Source organism: Chelonoidis abingdonii, chromosome 12 (genome assembly GCF_003597395.2).
Source record: "Chelonoidis abingdonii isolate Lonesome George chromosome 12, CheloAbing_2.0, whole genome shotgun sequence".
NCBI lineage: Eukaryota > Metazoa > Chordata > Testudines > Testudinidae > Chelonoidis > Chelonoidis abingdonii.
Genome location: NC_133780.1, coordinates 7,825,048 through 7,845,264, shown reverse-complemented (window position 1 = coordinate 7,845,264; position 20,217 = coordinate 7,825,048). Strand labels below are relative to the sequence as shown.

The following is a 20,217-nucleotide window of genomic DNA, read 5'->3' as shown; positions in this document are numbered from 1 at the left end:
GAAGTGTTAAGCGTAGTCGAAGCGCCAGCGCTGGGAGAGAGCTCTCCCAGCACTGCGCGTACTCCACATCCTCTACGGGTGTAGCTTGCAGCGCTGGGAGCGCGCGGCACTGATTACACTGAGGCTTTACAGCGCTGTATCTTGCAGCGCTCAGGGGGTGGTTTTTTTCACACCCCTGAGTGCGAAAGTTGCAGCGCTGTAAAGCGCTAGTGTAGCCATGGCCTAAGTGGTGAAATAAGGGTGTGTGATTGCTACAGAGCAAAGGACCAGTGCACCTAAATGCCTGGCACTCTGTCTCCTAGCAACTGATGGCCTGGGCCCTTCTCTGCAAAGGTGTCAGCTGAAGGTGTTGGAGACAAAGAGATCAGGTGACCTCCTGGCCTGGGAAGGAACCCAGCAGAGGAGGAGGGGGTGGTGAGTCTGGAGCTGGCTGGGGACAAGGAGTGCAGACATGGGATTCTGGCTCACTGCCCCCCAGAATAGACCCGGCCGACGGGTCCCGTTCGCTGTACCTACAAGCCCTGTGTTAGACCTTATTCCTGTCATCGAATAAACCTCTGTTTTACTGGCTGGCTGATAGTCATGTCTGACTGCAAAGTGGGGGTGCAGGACCCGATGGCTTCCCCAGGACCCCGCTGGGGCGGACTCACTGTGGGAAACGCACAGAGGGGAAGAGGATGCTGAATGCTCCAAGGAAAGACCCAGGAGGTGAAGACATGTGAGTGTCTTGCCCTGAAGAAGTCTGCTCCAAGAGAAAGGAGGCTCCCCAAAGTCCTGCCTGGCTTGGTGGGGAACAGTTCCAGAGCATTGCCCGGGGACTCTGTGACAGACCTACACAGAATAGAAACACAAATAAGGTGCTTTCATAGAATATCAGACTTGGAAGGGACTTCAGGAGGTCATCTAGTCCAAGCCCCTGCTCAAAGCAGGGCCAATCCCCAGACAGATTTTTGTCCTAGATCCCTAAGTGGCACCCTCAAGGACTGAATTCACAACCCTGCAGTTTAATAGGCCAATGCTCAAACCACTGAGCTATCCCTCTTATTCTTGTCTTGTTGTTAATTGTTGTTTCTTTTGCTTTTGTGGCCGCATTTCTTTTTTAAAAGACTTGCTAACTAGTAAGTCTGTTTCTGTAAAACGTGACGTTTGTACGTTTTAATACCATGTTTCACAGCAGCAGACTTTCTAGCGAGCTGGGAGGCAGCGAAAAGCGATTAACAAACATACAAATATCACTTTTCACAGCACTTACACAGACCCAGCACACTGGGGGGGGGGAAATTAAGCTCGGGATGGGAAGTGGGTAGGGTGGCAGTGGGGACCAGAGGGGATGTAGCGAGCGGGTTGAGCCCAGGGCCCAAAGCCCTGCAGCAGAGGTCCAGAGCTTGCTGCTGTACGGCTGGAGCCTGGGGCTGGAAGTGGCAGCGGGGGCCAGGATCAATGGGTGGGTAGGGGAGGGTTGAGCCTGGGGCTGGAGCCCAAAGCTCCATGGCTGGAGCCTGCCGCCTGCCACCCCAGGGCTGAAGCCGGAAACTGGAGCCCCACCACCCCCGACAAGATGGGAACTCACACCGACTGCCTGATCCTCTGGCATTTGTGGCCCCAGAAAGAGGCTGGGCTGAACCCCTGCTGGTGGCCCCGAGGGAGGGGGCAGCTGCTTTACGCCCCCACAATCACGGCCCAGGAGGTTGTGGCAGCAAGAAAAGCCCCTGGGAGCCAAATTTGAGAAATGCTGCTCTAGTGTATCTGCCAAGCAGCAGCTCTGTCAGTGGGAGAAGCTCAAAAAAAAACAAAACACAAATCAAACAAACAAACCTGCCCCAGCCCCCTGGCAGCTCTGATGTGAGCACAGGCAGAGGTGTAATAGGCCAGAGGAGGCCTAGGCTGTGGTTGTCCCGCCTACGCTCTGCCTCTTCCCTTCCCTGCTTCGGGCCCCTTCCCTGAGACCCCCACTGCCTGCACTCTGCCTGGTGAGTGCCTCCACCTCCCCCTGCCAGAGGTTCCCTCCACTCACTGTGTTCCTCCTCTGGACAGCCTGGGCAGGCGGCTCGGATGGCTCGGGCTGCTCTTATTGGTAATTCCAGGAGGCGGGCGGGTGCCTCCCCCAGCCTTGTGGGAGGAACCACTGGACCCCGGGACCCAGCTGTGTTCAGGGGACAACTAAGGGATAACAGGGATGGGAGTGGGGGGGTGTCATAAACAGATAGCTAAGGGTTAATGTCTCTTTCACCTGTAAAGGGTTAACAAACAACACCTGACCAGAAGACCAATCAGGAAACAAGATACTTTCAGATCTCGGTGGAGAGAAGCCTTTGTTTGTGGGTTTGTTTTGTTCTCTCTGAGTCCTGGAAGGGACTAGACGTGCAGCCAAGGTTCTTGCCAATCTCCCTGCTATAGTCTCTTATATATTCAGAATAGTGAGTATTGAGTAGAAAGGTGGTTATAGTCTTTTGATTGTTTCTGTATCTGCAACTGTGTATCTGGCTGGTAGAGTTTTAATGTGTATTTGGCTGAAAGAATTTTAAATTTTATTTCTGCTGGAGGAGGCTTTTTCTCCATTGTCTATAAGCTGAAAGACCCTGTAATATTTACCATCTAGATAACAGAGGTAACTTTTTACTTTTTTTTCTTTCTTTTTATTAAAAGTTTTGCTTTTTAAGACCTGTTTGATTTTTTCCCTAGTTGAGCCTCAAGGGAATTGAGTCTGTACTCACCAGGGAATTCTGGAATATAGGCTGGCCCACCAGGGTTCCTCACCCTCTACAGGTGGTAGAAAGTCCCGCCACCTGGTTATCCAGGCAGGACACAAGCATGAGGAAATGAAATGAAATGTGTGGAGCACGAGATTGTAAAAGTTTTTCCCTCAGTGTTGTTCGGAAGCAAACCAGCTGCAGGACGTGCAGCCGGATCGGGTTATGGAGGAGAGAGGAGCTCACAGGACAGGGACGTGATGAAAAGGTCCCACAGGACCTGGGGTGAGATGGGCAGGGAGCACCATCTTGCAGGACCTACTCAAAGAATACCTGAGAGGTGAGTGATAAGGGTGCCCCCAACTCCTTGAGTAAGTGCAGGGGGGTCTGAAATGTGGAGAACCCCATGCAATGACTGAAAAGCACTCGGGTATCCACATATCTCTCTACTAGTTACATATAAGACAGAAAAAGTCACATTCATACTCGCTTTGGGACTGGGTTATGACATCACCCTGAGTAAACACATTTGTCATGATCAAAACAGCATAGCAACATTGGTATAAAACTGGACTTCCAGGATGATAGTTTCATCTGTTCTTCCATTGATTTTTTGATTTGGAGCTTAAGACTGGCAGTTTTTTGTTGCATCTGGGTGAACCCTCTGCTCATACACATCCTGTCAGCTTCTCTGGCTCTTTTCTTTCAACTTGCTTGGCTCTTGTTTTTTTGTTTCTTTTTCCCAGCTGGGCCAAGACTTGCTTCTCTTGCAGGGGCAGCAGGTTTGTATAATTTTGGTGGCGCCCAGAATGGGTCCAAGTCCCCCACCCTCCCCCCGCCACACCTGCCTAAGGCTTTGGGAGGGAGTTTGGGTGCAGGAGGGGTGCGGGCTCTGGGCGGAGTTTTGGATGCAGGGTGCGGGCTCTGGGCTGGGGCAGGGGGTTGGGGTGCGGAAGGGGTGTGAGGTGCAGTGCTTACTTTGAGTGGCTCCTGAAAGCGACCCGCACACCCCTCTGGGAGTGGCTCCTAGGCGGGGGGGCGGGGGGGCAGAGGTCTCCATGCACTGCTGCCTGCAGTTCCCATTGGCTGCAGCTCTAGTGGCAGAGTTGGGTGCTTGAGGCGGGGGGCAGCGCATGGAGACACCCCCTCCCCCAGGGCCACAGAGACATACTGGCTACTTCCAGGAGCAATGAGCTGCGTGGCGTGAGCCGAGCCCAGGAAGCCACTTTAGCTCCACTGCCGCTGCCAGGAGATTTTAAGTGGGCCCGGCGGGCAAACAAGAGGGTCTGGGAGACGCTCTGGAGGGAGGTGCGCGGGGTGGCAGGTATCAGATCTAAGCTGGTAATTAAGCTTAGAGGAATTCATGCTAGTACCTCATTTTTTGGACTCTAAGGTTCAGATTGGGGATAGAATACTATGACAGGGGGTCATAGGTTCAGAACTAGGGATCCAGAGGAGGACACCAGGAGAACCCTGGACAGCACCCACTGCTCCTCAAAGCTGTCTAGGGAGCCAGCAGGTGATACCCAGAGGAACTCTGCCCGGATGCATGAGACAAGGGAGTAACTGAAATAGGCCCCGCAGTCGCAGATCACCCCCTCGTCCAGTGTCTTTCCCCTGGTATTGTAAATGGCCACTTTGGCCAGGGCCAGGAGGACATTGATAAGGCCTCCTGACTTCATGCGGCTACGGACAAGGTGTAAATATATAAAGAGGTGTGGGGTAAAGTGCAGTCAGAACCTCAAGAGCGCTTGGGTATCCACATATCTCCCTACTAGTTACATATAGGACAGAAGAGTAACTTTCATAGTCGCTTTGGGACTGGGTTATGACATCACCCTGAGTAAACATATTTGTCATGATCAAACAGCATAGCAACATTGGTATAAACTGGCCTCTTCCTCTTGTTTCCCACCCTGGGGTCACCTCAGTCCAAGGTCTTCGCCTGATGGGAAAATCCAAATGCCAAGGAAGCAAGAGGAAGTTACCACTGTCCAGGGCCACAGAATACTTCCCTCTCTGCTTGCCTATGCGGAGAGTCCTCCCTTTTCTCATGGAGGGCCCCTTTAGGCAGCTGCATCAGACCCTTTAGGTTTCACGGTGCTCTGCTCTACTGGAGATGTGGACTGCAGGTCTGCTTATCTTCAGCACTGCTCCCAGCTCAGCTAATCTGCTGCCTTTTAATTCCTCCAGCAGGTGGAGAATTTGCTGCAGGTGTGGCGGGGCAGAGCTGGCTAAGCCCAAAACAATCCTTTAAGGCCTTGATACTCAGTATGGGAATGGTGCATCTCATCCCAAGGACACTTAAGAGGAGTTCAAGGAAGGGGTTGTGCCTAGTGTTAACCTGCAAGGCAACATAAGGACTGGCAGAGCCCTGGGGAGTTTGTGTGGGGAGCTAAAGGCTGCAGGTGACAGGGGACTGACACCCAGCTCAGCAGCAACACGTCCCCCTCGTGCTGAGGCTGGGGAGTAACAAGGAGATTCACAGTCCAGGGCACCCTGAGAAAATGTCACAGCCGGAACCTGCAGTGTGTGGAGCTGAGGGATGGTGAAGTAACAGCTCCAACGGGCTTAAAAAAAAAAACAAAAAGAAAACTCAACGCCAAACTGCAGAGCTTAAATACCCTCCTGAATAGAAAGTTTTCCTAATGTCTACCCTAAATCTCCTGCACTGCATCTTAACACCTTAGGGTTCTCCCTTCAGTGGCCATGGAGCACAACTGCTCCCCAGTCTCTGTAGAATAGCCCTTAGCATGGCTGCAGACCATCCCCAGTCTGCTTTTCTCATGACTAAGAGACCCACTTCTTTTAGCCTCCCTCCACAGGTCGGATTTTCTAAATCTTTGATCATTTTCTGTTCATCTCCTTGGGCCTCAATCCAATTTGTCCTCATCTTTCCTAAAGTGGGTGGTGCCCACAACTGGACACAGGACTCCAGCTGAGGCCTCCCCAGTGTCCAGCAGAGCAGTACCATGACCTCCGGCAACTTACATACATTAATACACCCCAGAACGATACCAGCCTTTTCCCCAGCTGCGTCAACGGGTGACAGCCAGACAGCATCTGAGTGACTCCATTAAAGACCATTCTCCCTCCCCCCATTATTCAAGACAAGGGACACTGGGAGTTTGAGAAACTAGCCCGGGCACCCAGCACACTGGCTGCTCCAGCCACACAGGTGACCCAGGGAAAGAAGACAGTTAAAAGCTTCGGTAAGAAAGAGCTAACAATTCATGAGAGAGGCATTTGCCGGCCCCTCTCCTCAGCAATGGGAGTCGGCCAACCGCTCTCCACATCAGTCCTCTTGGGGCATCATTGGCAGCCCTTCGGAGTTCAAGGATGACTTCGCCCAGCACTTGTAGAACATTCTCTCTCTCTGGGACTTGTGCACTGAGTTCACACTTTCTCAGACTCAGCTCTCTGGCTCGCAAGTCCGCAAAACAGTGCCCTCTCAAGGCCCTGCCCACCACTCCCCCTTTCCCCCTCCTACTCTATCTCACATCTTTGCAGGGATCAGGCAGTCACTTCCTTCCCCATTTCAGTCTCTGACTCTGAGATGCGTATCCAGCACTCGCCGCCAGTGTGTTGCTGACAGACACGGTTACTTTCATTTGTTCAAAGAAGCAGCAAATCTGATGTGAAAAGAAAATCAGAAAGGACTATTGTGGGCAAATTTATCATTTCTCTTGGAAGTCACCAAGAAATCTGAACTAGGTCCTTTAAAACTTATTTATTATCAAAATAAATGACAAAATAAACCTTCACCAAGAAGAGAAAAACCACAACTCCAGGGTGGGTTACAAATCACTTTCCCGTTCATGAAGTGAAATCCCACGGAATTTTAAAAACTCAAAATCTTGGGAACAAATTTGCCCGTTCCTGCTGAACAGGCGAAAACTCTTTCCTCAGCACACCACAATATTTGGCTGTTTACTGAACAAAAGCTTTAGCATCCTTGTCACAAAAGAAAGAGGAAAAAAAGACAAACAGCCAAAAGCTTCCTATCTACAAATGATCTGGATTTGCCTGGAAAAACTCCAGATGCCACGTTACCAGTAGCTGGAGGCTGGGCTTGAAGCTCAAACTCTGCTTTGGGGTTCATTTGAATTCCCCCTTCAGGAATGTGACATTTTCTTCTCCAGCCCTCAGGGGCCTGATTGAGGATCAAAGAAATCAAAGCCTGATTCCTAAGCATGGTGGGGAAAGGACACTGTGGTAAATGATACACATGAAGGTGGAGGGGTAGAAAGGGAAAAGGATAAACTCTCCACGGCTTGGGCAGAAGCTGCTCTGTGAGAGATGTGTGAGGTTGATGGGGGCGGGAGGGAATCCCCCGGAATCACCCCGTCCCTCCCAAATAACACAGAAGTTCAAACACCACATTATATTACTATCCCTGCTCCAGCTCTTTTAGACTCTATGAATGCTGGCGGATAAGGGAGAAACAGCACAAAAAATGAAATGCTTTTCAGCAGAACCTGGAGCAATGTAGGGATGTCTGGGAATGAGACAATCTCACTGCGAAGGGGGGACTTAGTGACTCTAACAATCACTTTGCTAACGGGGGATTGGAATAAACTGCTCAGGGTCAGTCTAGACTAGAAAAAGGGGTGGAGGAACAAAGGAGATACACCAGCTAATCCCAACCACTTCTCCTGCCCTAGACAGATGCTCGGAGGCTGATATTATCACTCCCCATTTATTCCCTCTCTGGAAGGCACACATTTGTCTCCGGCCACCCTGCAAGCTGCTGGCAGCGCTGGGAACAGAGCTCATGTCTCCTGAGTCCCAGGCCAGTGCTCTACCCACTAGGTAACGCTGTTTTCCTCTCACAGGCTGATGCTGTAGTAGCAGAGGTGGGAAATCCAGGCTTCCAAGAAAAGACCCTGTGGGAATCAGTCTCTGCTAATGATGCTGTCTGAATGCAAAGGGGGCAGGGAGAAGGGGCAGAGGGCATGAGTGATCCAGTGGGGGATGCGGGGAGGGGAGGAGTTACCAGCCCCCAGGGACACTCATCCTCCAGGGAACAGCTCCAGGTCAGTGTGGGAGCCAGCCCAGGGGATGGTGGAAGATGGGGAATAGGGAGAGGTGTTTAGCGGGAAGGTGGGGCCTGGTCCTAGTGTCCTTCTCCTCATCTCCATGGCAGGGGGATCCCAGCTGCCAGGGGAAGGGACAGGGGGATTTCAGCCAGGCAGAGGGGGCAGCTAAAGCAGTTTCTCTCTTTCCCTTCCCCCACCTGTGGCCCATCAGCTCAGCAGCCAGGGCTGCAGCAGGGAGGAGGGGCTGATGGGGGCTTCTCCTCCTCTGCCTGGGGTTTGCTTAGACCAGGCAGAGCCAGAGGGTCACTGACCAGCTGATGCGCGGCTGCTGCTGGATCATCCCCACAGCGACAGGCAGCTGGATCCTTGGGAGTCAAATGCCCCTGATCTGTGTGGGAATAAGGAAATGGGTTTGTCACCATTGTCAGTCCCAGTCAGGGTCCTGAGAGAATTTCCCTGCTCCGTGGAGGAGTCTCTGATGTCCAACATGACATTAGCGCCACTTGGAGCATCTTCCACACTGAGAACATCTCAGAGGTTTCTTTCTGTTGGGGATTTGCACACACCTGACACTCCGGGAGCACCAAATGAAGATCCCCCACATTGAAGGTCTCTGTGGTGTGGATCACTGATGTGTGAAGTCAACTTGAATCTTTTCCTGCAGTCAAGCTATTCCTAGGGGTCTCATTCTTGTGCATTCTCTGATGTTTCGTCAGCGCTGAGCTCTTACGGAAGCTTTTCCCACAGTACAAGCATTTATAGGGTCTGTCTCCTGTGTGGGTTCTCTCATGTGCAATAAGATAGGAGCTCTGACTAAAACTTTTGCCACATTCAAGGCATTTATAAGGTCTCTCCCCTGTGTGGGTTCTCTGATGTGAGATAAGCGTTGTGCTCCGAATAAAACTTTTCCCACATTTACAGCATTGAAAGGGTTTCTCTCCTGTGTGAACTCTCTGGTGTAGAATAAGTTGTGACTTCTGAATGAAGCTTTTCCCACACTCAAGGCATCCATAGGGTCTCTCTCCTGTGTGGGTTCGCTGATGTCTAATAAGTGTTACACGCTGACTAAAACCTTTCCCACACTCATGGCATTTATAAGGTCTTTCTCCCATGTGGATTTTGCTATGGTGAGCAAGGGCTGAACTTGAGATAAAACTTATCCCACACTCAAGGCACCCATAGGGTCTCTCCCCTGTGTGGGTTCGCTGATGTGAGAGAAGCGTTGTGCTCCGAATAAAACTTTTCCCACATTTACAGCATTGAAAGGGTTTCTCTCCTGTGTGCACTCTGTGGTGTAAAATAAGTTGTGACTTCTGAATGAAGCTTTTCCCACACTCAAGGCATCCATAGGGTCTCTCTCCTGTGTGGGTTCGCTGATGTCTAATAAGTGTTACACGCTGACTAAAACCTTTCCCACACTCATGGCATTTATAAGGTCTTTCTCCCATGTGGATTTTGCTATGGTGAGCAAGGGCTGAACTTGAGATAAAACTTATCCCACACTCAAGGCGTCCATAGGGTCTCTCCCCTGTGTGGGTTCGCTGATGTGAGAGAAGCGTTGTGCTCCGAATAAAACTTTTCCCACATTTACAGCATTGAAAGGGTTTCTCTCCTGTGTGCACTCTGTGGTGTAAAATAAGTTGTGACTTCTGAATGAAGCTTTTCCCACACTCAAGGCATCCATAGGGTCTCTCTCCTGTGTGGGTTCGCTGATGTCTAATAAGTGTTACACGCTGACTAAAACCTTTCCCACACTCATGGCATTTAAAGGGTTTCTCTCCAGTGTGCACTCTCTGGTGTACAGTAAGCCTGGACTTGTGTATGAAGCTTTTCCCACAGTCGAAGCATTTATGGGGTCTCTCTCCTGTGTGGGCTTTCTGATGTGCATTAAGGGTTGATTTCACACTGAAACTTTTCCCACACTCCTGGCATCCATAGGGTCTCTCTCCTGTGTGGGTTCGCTGATGTGTAATAAGTGTTACATGCTGACTAAAACCTTTCCCACATTCATGGCATTCATAGGGTCTCTCTCCAGTGTGGGTTCGCTGATGTGTAATAAGTGTTGCACGCTGACTAAAACCTTTCCCACACTCAAGGCATTTAAAGGGTCTCTCTCCTGTGTGGGTGATCTCATGTGTAATAAGCTCTGAGCTCCGAATAAAACCTTTCCCACACTCACAGCATATATAGGGTCTCTCTCCTGTGTGTACTCTCTGGTGTACAGTAAGCCTTGACTTGTGTATGAAGCTTTTCCCACACTCAAAGCATTTATACGGTCTCTCTCTTGTATGCATTCTCTGATGACTAGTAAATTTTATTCTGTCGATGAAGCTTTTCCCACACTCAAAGCATTTATAGGGCTTCTCTCCTGTGTGCATTCTCTTATGTGACATAAGCTGTGACCTCCCAATAAATTTTTTCCCACACTCAGGGCATTTGTAGGGTTTCTCTTCATTGTGACTTGTCTGCTGAATTGTGCTTTCCTTGGGATCCTTCCATCCTCTGCCACATTCAGTGGATTTATCCAGTTTCTTCCTGGGATAGTTTCCCAGCTGTATCTCTGATCCGTGTCCATCTCCCCAGGTTTCTCCCTCTTCGAAGCCCTGGGAAAAATTCTCTTCAGCTTTTCTCAAAATCCTCTCTTGCTCAGGACCTTCCTCCTGCTGATTCTCCTCCTTGTTCTCACTGACTGTCCTATCACCTGCTGGGAAAGAGAATCCAGACAGGAGTCACTGCCTGTGGCGGGGAGAAAGGACAGAAAGGGGAATAACAAAGAGGGAAAACACAACACAGTGACTGTTGGGGAGATGGAGATGTTGGATCCTGTCTCTACATCCCACCCAAATGCTCCCAGAGAAGTAAAGTCGGCGTGGAAATTCGCAAGAGTTCACAGGATGGGTGGGAAGATGTGAGTGATATTTGCCTCGATGATACGACATCTGCTGACTGCAGCCCTGATCTGGGTGAGACGGGGCAGAACTGAGGGCTCTCGCTCATGGCACGTTTTGGGAGTCCCAGCTTTTTCCTTCACTCTGAAGATCGTCCTGTATCAGTTTCTATAACTCCTCACCTGTGCAGGTGCCTCTCAGGCTCACACTTTCCTCAGAGGCCTGGAGATCCGGGACCCACGGCTCTTCCCCTCGTTCCAGACGGGCGATCAGGTCAGCTTTGGGAACGGGGAATCCTGCTCAGGAGGTGAAATCAGTCAAAGTCAGGGCGCATGGAGCATTGGTAGAGTATCTGTCACAAGGAACATTCCCTGACATTAACCTGACCCTACACGGGACTGTGGTAACTCAGACCCCTTGGGAGCAGCAGATATCCGAGGCCGTGGAGGTCTCAGGGTAGATGCTCTGGGGGACGTCCTGACACACACACAGCTCAGGTACTAAGCTCCTGCCTATGTCCAAGTCTGCAGCACCGAGAGCCCTCCCCACGCATGGGGCTACTCCCAAGATGGCAGGTGAACGGTGTGTGAAGGAGAAATAATACAGGCAGGGCAGTTCCCTGCCTCTAGCTCCTGGGCAGCTGGAGAGACAGGGATGAATTAGCCTGTCCATTAGCTTTCTGACTCCCTGCTTCCCTTCAATGAGGTATGGAGATGCAAGTCTCTCTCATACTGGCATAGGCTCCAACTCAACCCCACCTCTGCCTCCACCCCCACTCCACTTCTTCCATGAGGCCCCGATCCATCCTAGCTCCCATTTCACCCCCTTCCGCAAAGTCCCCACCCCAATTCCCCCCCTGCCATTATTCTAACTCTTTCCCCAAATCCCTGCCCCAGCTCCACCTCCTGCCCCGAGTACACCATGTTCCGGCTCCCTCTCCCACCCCTCCCTCCAAGCATGCAAACAGCTGTTTCGCACTGGCCGGGCGGGAAACACTGCGAGATAGGTGAAAGAGTGGGGACACTGCGCACTCGCGGGAGAGGAGGAGGTTGGGCAGGGGAGCTTGGATGCTGTAGGGTTCAGAGCACCCACTAATTTTTCCCTCTGGGTGCTCCAGCCCGGAAGCACCCACGGAGTCGGGGCCTACGCACACTGGAGCTGTGGACTATGCAACCCTCCTCCTTCCCCAATCTAACTGACCAGGGAAGAACCTGACCACAGTCACATACTCAAGACCCCGCAGCTTCCAATAACCAAGGGGACAGAAACCACTTACCCAGCGAGGTCACTGTCTCATGGTTCTCCTGCATGACATCCCTGTAAAGGGCTCTCTGAGCGGGGTCCAGTAGAGCCCCCTGCCCCTGGGTGAAATACACAGCCACCTCCTCGAAGGTCACCGGAATCTGAAACAAGAGTTCCCCACTCAGCACCTGCTGCCCCAACCACAATCCCACTAATCATGCCAGAGGAGGCCCAGAGAAGTAGAATACCATCCCCACCCTCCTCAGAGCACTCAGGAGGCTTCACGGGGTGGCAGAAGGTGACAGCTCCTTGGCTCCTCAGCATACAGAGCAGGGCAGGGTCTTGCTTATTTCCACATGCTGCAGCCACGGCTAGCGGAAAGCAAGCTCTGGACCGGGACAGGGACAGGAATCCAACAGCTTTCTGCTATTTCACAGCAGCTCTGGAAGTGGGGTCAGGCTCAGCCCTGGGACTCATGTCAGCTTTTCTCCCAGACTGGCCAGGGGTATTCCTGTATTTGGAGAAATGGGGGAATGTTCCCTCCTTTCCACATGCCAATGGGCCTGTTCAGAAAAAACAGCTCAGTTGAATGTGTCAGAGCTCTGTGCTACCCCTCCCTTAACAGCAACTCCCTGAAAGCTCCCTCATTTAACTTCCCCTACCTGAGCTGGCTTCCATCACAGCATTTCCCTTCCTTGTCCCTGGAAGACGGCGTGATTCTCGCCTGTCAGGGCGAGAGGCGGTAAATGGGGGAGGTTCAGAAGGGCCTTGAGTCATTCACACCCCAATTTCACACAGGCTTTCCTGCTCACAGATTCTCTGGCTTCTGCCTTCTGTGAACACCTCAGTCACTTATTTACACCCAACTGCGCCCTCCCACCAGCATTAAACCATGCCCGAGCACTTTTCAAACACCCAGGACGGAGTCATGAATCATACATGCACGGTTCGGAAGGGACCTCAGGAGTCATCTAGTCCAACCCCTGCTCAAAGAGGCCAATCCAATAAGTATCGCGGGTTGGTCAAGCTGACCTTAAACTCTAAGAGAACGAGATTCATCACCTCCTTTAGGATAACCTTCAGTGATCACACTTCTATGAGGTGAAACGTTTTTCCTAATATTCAACCTAAACCTCCCACTGCAATTGAGACCATTACTCCTTTTCTGTCATCGACTCCTGACAACAGTCTAGATCATCTTCTTTGGAAATCTTTCAGCTAGTGAAAGAGCTATCAAATCCCCCTATTCTTTCTTTCTGCGATAAACAATCCAGTTCCCTCAGCCTCTCTCGGACGTCATGTGCTCAGCCTAAGCTTTTTCTTTGCCCTCCTGGGGTCTTCAAGTTTTCAAATCTTCTCTAGGTGGGGCCCAGAACTTGGACACACTACTCAAAATGAGCCTTCACCCAATGTTCAACAGAGGGACTTCACATCCTATTCTGTGGCAATGCCTACTTTATACGTCAAAGGCGTTAGCCTTTTGGCAACAAGGACACATGTTGACTCATAGTCTCATCCACTAAACCCTAGGTCCTTTTTGGCGAATGCCGCCTAGTCATTCGGTCTGTTTGGAACAGTGATGGGATGTCTTCCGTCGAAAGGCAGGATCTGCCTTTGTCCTTGTTACCTCATCGGTTTCTTTTGGCCCAGTCCTCTATTTGTCTTAGTCCTCTGTTCTTATCCCTACTCTGCAGCATATCCCCATACTCTAAGTTTAGTGTCATCTAAACTTCGTTTGGAGTGCAGTCCAACGCCATTCCTCCCAGATCATTAATGAAGATATTGAAACCAAAACCGGACCCAGGAACGACCTGGGGCAAGCCCACTTTCAAACGCGCTGCAACTAGAGCTATGGAGCCGATTGATTACTAGCCGCTGAGGCCCGACGATCCTAGCCAGCTTCTCTATCCACCTTATAGTACCAATACGTCTCAGCCCATACTACTTTAACTTGCTGGCAAGTTACTGTGGGAGTTCTCATGAGAAGAAATGGTCTGAAGAAAAGAGCAGAATCAAAGGAGCCATTGGGAGATGTCCTTCCTGACGCTGTCCCCGAGGGCAGCAAATCGCAACCGCAGCACGCAGGACTTAGGCAGTAGGCAGGGATCTCCTCTCTCTCTGTCCAGCTCCTCCTCTTGTTCCCAGGAGAGTCGTCTGCCCAGGGGGGTCAGGAATGGATGTGGGGAGGGCCGGGAGCCTGGGCAAGTCCCCCCACTTCTTGGCTCCTGCTGCCCCTTTCCGTCTCACCCTCCCCTCTCTCTGTCTCCTTTCCTCCCCCTCTCCTCCTGGGAGAACTGGGGACTGTCTCCTTCCCATGGGTGTTTGCCCTCCATGCTGAGCCTGAACTGTTTCACTGGGGGTAGCAGCTCGGCGGGAGCAGACACAAGGGGGAGCCCCCTTCCCTCTGGTACAAATCACACAGCAAGCTCCCTGAAAGGGGCCCGTTGCACAGAGGCACCGTCCTGCCCGCCCAGCCCGTTCCCCCGGTCTCTCCCATCACTCTGCAGGCTCACGGCCTAAGGGCTGGTGATGGGCAGAGCCCAGGGCTGCCCCAGGGGCTGGGTCTATTTCACCAGAGAAAGTTGTCCAGTTTTGTCCCATCCCCCATCCCATTCCCATCCCCCCTTGCAGTGACAACAGAAGGGGGTAAGTGAGGGTCTCTCTCCTTGGCAAAGACCTCTGCTGTGGGAGCAGCAGCTGCTCAGTCCTGCACCTAGCATCAAAAATGCAGGAGGCTAACTACACCCAATACTCATGGGGAACTGGCCTCCCTTAGAGTCACATGATATTTTTAGTAAAAACTTATGTTACATTAGCACAGGCTGTGTAAACAATATATCACGTTCATGATCTGTCCATGGGACTTGGGCCTATACCCCAGACTAATTCTTGGCAAGCCGTGGGTGCCGTGGGTCGGGGACAGGTTGCTAGGCAGTTAGCGGCTTGGAGCGGGGGGGCCGCAGGAGCTCAGGGGAGGGGGAATCTAGGGGTTGCTGTGGGTGCTGCGGGTGGAGCCCGCCCAATGACCCTGACCGGTAGTTCTGGGGCGTGGCTGCTGGACTCTGCAGCTCACCAACCCGGTTTCTCAGAAAGCGCGTGAGCACTCTCCCTCTCCTAAGCGTCTAGCTTCGCAGGACGCGTCGCTCTGAACAAACTTGTTGCCTTAATTCATGAAGCGAAGAGAAAGACACCAGCCTCCTCTGCCTTTAGCAGTAACCAGCCCCTCCGATATGAGGACGAGTGCAGTGTCCAGCAGATTTCATCATTGCCAACCTGGACTTAACACCCAAAAACAGAACCAGAGAACCAGCTTGAACCAAATGCTGTCATATGGAACTGGAACCAGCCTTAAAACATCAATTTGTCCTCTCTTCTCAGTTGAACCTGAATCAAACTTGGAAAAAAAGTACTATTGAATGAGGTTTCAGCAATTTTTTTGGCTCATATTCTGCAAAATAATAGCACTCTTGATTCACTCATTATTTAACAGAGACACAAGAAGAACCCCCGGCATGTGATCGCTCGGACGGCCTGTCCGAAGTAGTAGAGCAGAATGGGGGCAGCCACAGGAGAGGGAGGAGGAGAGAAGTGGGGCTCCTGTCCAGCGTTAAATTACTCTTCAGGCAGCAAAACTTGCTCAATTCTTTCTTTCCCCTTAGACAAGGCCTCCTCTCAGCAGTCCCCACCAGTTAGGGTAGCTTCTGCCCGCCCATTGGCCCTACCTGAAGCGCACGTCCCCATGCCCCAACATTTACGTATCCGACCAGTCTGAAGCAAGCCCACACGGGCTCAGCTGTGCGGATACCCGCATGACCCCAGCTGTCTGGCGGACCTGCCCAGGTAACTTGCTTCATGTGACCGGAACGGGACACTTAACGTACTGCTTCGAGCTGTATGAGGGACCCTGACTCCGAAACACCTGAATACGGACTCCTTGCAGCTCGCAGGGTCGGAGTGACTCTGGTGAATGGACACCAAATCCTTGCGGCAGAAGAAATCAGACCAGCCCGTTCAGTGCTGTTAGCCCAGGAATCAGACCCCCCACCCCAAAATAAGGAAATTGTTCTTAAACATAAATGATGAAGATTGGAAGTGTCGGTGTGTGTGGTGGTAGGGTACTCTTCTCTTGCTGTGCGCGGATGGGCGGGAGGCTGGATGCTCAGGTGTCCCCGCTCCCATGTATCAATTTACACTTAAGCTTAGGCAGGGCCAGGTGCAAGGATATTTTCGTACAATCTAGTCAAAACTTTTCACACCGGCAACAACCCCGGGAGATCGCTATATTATAAATTTTCAGAAATGAATACAGTTCGAGTCACATCTTACACGGGGGGTCTCGGTTCTAAGTTCAGTGCGTAAGAGGAAAATTGCGTGTATAGTTGAAAGATTACCATAAAGTACAGTATACACTTAGAACAGGGTTCCTCATACCTTACAGCACACACGCCAAAGGTGGCACGCGAGCTCATTTTTTTTTTTTTTTTTTTAATGCCACGCTGCGAGTCTCGGGCACCGCTGAGCCTTGACCGGACAGACCTGGGGTTCCGTTCACTTCAGCTGCAGCAGCTGGTCCCAGCCAGCGAACTCCGCTCAGCCTGCTGCCATTCACCCGGCCAGCAGGGAGGCTGGATCGGGGCCAGTGGACGAGACGCTGAGCTGGCAGAGGGGCCGGCCAGAGGAAACCCCAGACCCAGCAGCAGGCTGAGGCGGACGGTTGCGGCTGGGGACCTCAGCCTGCCACCAGCTCCGCTGAGCTCTCCTGCTGGCGCCTGAGCGAACGGACCCCAGGCTGGTGCGGACGGAACCTCTGTGGTTGAATGGACCCCAGAGCCTGTCCCCCCAGGCTGGCAGGAGGGCCCAGGCCATCAGTTGCTAGGAGGCAGAGTGCCCAGCAGTTAGGGGCACTGGCCCCTTCCTCTATAGCAATCACACACCCTTATCCCACCACCAAGATACTTAAGAACTGCCTAGGGGACACTGAGGCACCAACACAGTATTCAGAGCAAACATTAGGAACAGTCCCAGTTCGTCACACGTATACTCTGTGTATTGTACTTTATGGTAATTTTCACTACACACCATTTTCCTCTTATGTGGTGACTTTAGAACCTAACCCCCCTGTAAAATGTGACTCCACTGGAGTGGGGAAAAAAAATTGGGGCACTGCTTTTTGGCACCCCCAAATCTTGGCGCCTTAGGCAGTTGCCTAGTTCGCCTAGTGGTTGCACCAGCCCTGAGCTGCGATGACATGGGACAGGGGGAATCTGTGTGTGCTGCTGACTCTCTGGGTCCAGCTGTTTCTGTCTGAACAAGCCTTCAGGTGCCTGACCCACCCTGAGTGCTTTCTTAAAGAGACAGTGCTAGGAGGTCAGCATCAGGAGCTGCTGTTCTCCTACCTTCTCCTTACGCAGCCCAGGCAGGGAACAAGACCTGGGTGCAGGGAGCCCCAACCTCGTTCCTCCCCTCACAGACCCCTAGGGGTGCATGGGGCAGAGAAGCAGCAGTCCAGTGGGGAAGCAAGTAGCAATGCCAGCTGCTCCATCCCTGCAGCCAGCTCAGTTTCCCCACGTGGGTGCCGGAGGGGGATACAGAACTTAGGGGCACAGGAGGAGGGTAGGAGTTGAGGTGAAGGGGGCACAATGTAGGGGTTAGTGTGCATGAGGGGACAGGGGTTAGGGACAAAGGGGGCACAGTGCAGGGGTCAGGGGTGAAGGGAGGGCGGGGAGGCCATTGGGTTGACAATATCCATGCCCACGGGGGCCAGGGGCACCAAAATGCAAGTTCACCCAGGATGCCACTAAGGCTGGCCCTGATCTCGGGCCCCTACGGGGGGTGGGGGGGAAAGGAGTCTCTGGGTAGGCAAGTGTGTGCACCTCCTCCATTCAAACTGTTGCAGCTCCTGGCCTTCTCCTGGAGCCTGTCTGAGCCTGGCAGGGAAAATGGGTGGGGAAGAGTGAACAAAGGGGGGGGGGTGAAGCGAGCGGGGGCGGGGCCTCACCGAAAGGTGCGGGGCAGGGGCAGGACAAGCTGGGAACCCCAGTGCCCAGAGCATCCCCCGCCCCACCTGCCGGCCCCCCAGCACAGGTGACGAGTCTGGGGCTCTCCACTGCAGACTGGGAGGCTCTTATGACCAGGATCTCGCCTCTGGCGGCCGGGGAGGGGGAGGGCTTTGGAGGGAGAAGCCACCGAGGGGTGGGGCCTCGTGCAGAAGGGGGGCTAAGGCCCCCCTCGGCCCCACCCCTGGGGAACAGGCGGGCGCTACCCCTCAGCCTCGGGCATGCGCANAAAGTTGTCCGTTTGTCCCATCCCCCATCCCATTCCCTCCCCCCTTGCAGGACACAGAAGGGGGTTAATGAGGGTCTCTCCTTGGCAAAGACCCTGCTGTGGGAGCAGCAGCTGCTCAGTCTGGCACCTAGATCAAAATGCAGGAGGCAACATCAACCCAATATCATGGGGAAGGCTCCCTTAGAGTCACAGATATTTTTAGTAAAACTTATGGACAGAGCACAGGCTGTAAACAAAATATCACAGTTCATGATCTGTCCATGACTTGGACTATACCCCAGACTAATTCTTGGGCATGCCGTGGGTGCGTGGGGGGTCGGGGCACAGGTGCTGGCAGTTAGCGGCTTGGGGGGGCGCCGCAGGAGCTCAGGGGAGGGGGATCTAGGGGTTGCTGTGGGTGCTCGGGTGGGAGCAGCCCAAGACCCTGCCGGTGTTCTGGGGCGGGGCTGGCTGGACTCGCAGGCTCCCAACCCGGTTTCTCAGAAGCGGCGACATCTCCCTCCCTAAGCTTCTAGCTTCCAGGACCTCCTCTGACAAACTTGCTGCCTTAATCATGAGCAAAGAAAGACACCAGCCTCCTCTGCCTTAGCAGTAACCAGCCCCTCCATATGAGGACAGTGCAGTGACAGCAGATTTCATTTGCCCACCTGGACTCACACCAAAACAGAACCAGAGAACCAGCTTGAACCAATATGCTTCAATGAACTGGAACCAGCCTTAAAACATCATTTTTCCTCTCTCTCAGTGAACCTGAATCAAACTTGGAAAAAAAACAGCTACCTATTGAAATGATGTTTCAGCAATTTTTCAGCTCAATATCTGACAAAATAAAATAAAGCCTACTCTGATCTCACTCATTATAAAACAAGATACCAAAAGAACCCCCAGGCACGTGATCACTACCAGAACGGCCTGTCCCAGTAGGAGAAGAGAAGGGGGCAGCCCACAGGAGCAGGGAGGGAGGGGAGAGAACTGGGGACTCCCTGTCCCAGAAGTTAACATTAACTCTTCAAGGCCTAGGAAACAGGCTGCTCAATTCTTCTTCCCTTTAGACAGGCCTCCTCTCACCCATCCCCACCACTTACGTTAGCTTCTGCCCTCCATTGCCCCACCTGAGGCAGGCCTCATGCCCCAAATTCAGTTCCCTACTGAAGCAAGCCACAGGGCTCACTCCCAACCCCCCTCCCCACTTCTGGGGACCACCTGGTAACTGAACCAGAACCAAACACACCGACTGCCACTGAACCCCAACCAAACCCCAATACCACTCTTTGCGGCTCGCAGTGACTCTGGTTGGACACCAAATCCTGCACAGAAATCACACCAGCCCGTTCAGTGCTGTCAGCCCAGGAATCAGACCCCCCACCCCCCAAAATAAGGAAATTGTCTTTAAACATAAATACGAAATTGGAAGCTGGGTCTGTGCATTGAGGGACTCTTCTCTGCTGTGCGGGGTGGGGGGAGGCTGATGCTCAGGTGTCCTGCTCCCATGTATCCAATTTACACTAAGCTAGGGCAGGGCCGGTGCAAGGATATTTTGCATCCTAGGCAAAACTTCCACCGGGCACACCCCCCCCCTGGAGAATCGCTTACTATAAATTTTCAGAAATGAATACAGTGCAGTCACATCTTACACGGGGGTTGGGTTCTAAGGTCAGTGCGTAAGAGGAAAATTGTGTATAGTGAAAATTACCATAAAGTACAGTATACACTAGAACAGGGGTTCTCAACCTACAGCACACACGCCAAAGATGGCACGCGAGCTCATTTTTTTTTTTTTTAATGCCAGGCTGCAAGTCTCGGCCACCGCTGAGCCTGCTGCAGACCTGGGGTTCCGTTCACTCAGCTGCCAGCAGAGTCCAAGCCAGCGACTGCGCTCAACCTCCTGCCATTCACCCAGGCCAGCAGGTGTGCCGTAGGTTGAGGACCCCTGTTCTAGCGTGTTGTCACGGAGTCCCCGGGCGATGCTCTGGAACTGCTCCCCACTAAGCCAGTCAGGACTTTGGGGAGCCTCCTCTCCCTTGGAGCAGACTTGTTCAGGGCAAGAAGCTCACACGTCTTCACCTCCTGGGT

General features: G+C 52.5%; 2 protein-coding genes across 7 annotated transcripts in view; one reads left to right on the top strand and one right to left on the bottom strand.

The window, feature by feature from the left end:
- The window catches only part of LOC142047641 (zinc finger protein 547-like), a 206,375-nt gene that overhangs the window by 121,977 nt on the left and 64,181 nt on the right, over positions 1-20,217 (top strand). The window lies entirely within an intron of this gene.
- Positions 7,648-20,217, bottom strand: part of LOC116825573 (uncharacterized) — a 51,182-nt gene continuing 38,612 nt past the window's right edge. Inside the window, exons 3-5 of one of the 6 annotated variants that reach the window (XM_075071586.1) lie at positions 10,800-10,913; positions 10,133-10,433; positions 7,648-10,048 (exon numbers count right to left, since the gene is read on the bottom strand). In XM_075071586.1, the coding sequence (XP_074927687.1) occupies positions 8,371-10,048; positions 10,133-10,433; positions 10,800-10,913 (2,093 nt within the window). In that variant the 3' untranslated portion in view covers positions 7,648-8,370. Of the gene's footprint in view, positions 10,434-10,799; positions 10,914-11,893; positions 12,021-20,217 lie in introns of all 6 variants that reach the window. The other 5 variants (XM_075071585.1, XM_075071582.1, XM_075071583.1 and 2 more) reach the window with 5 other exon arrangements.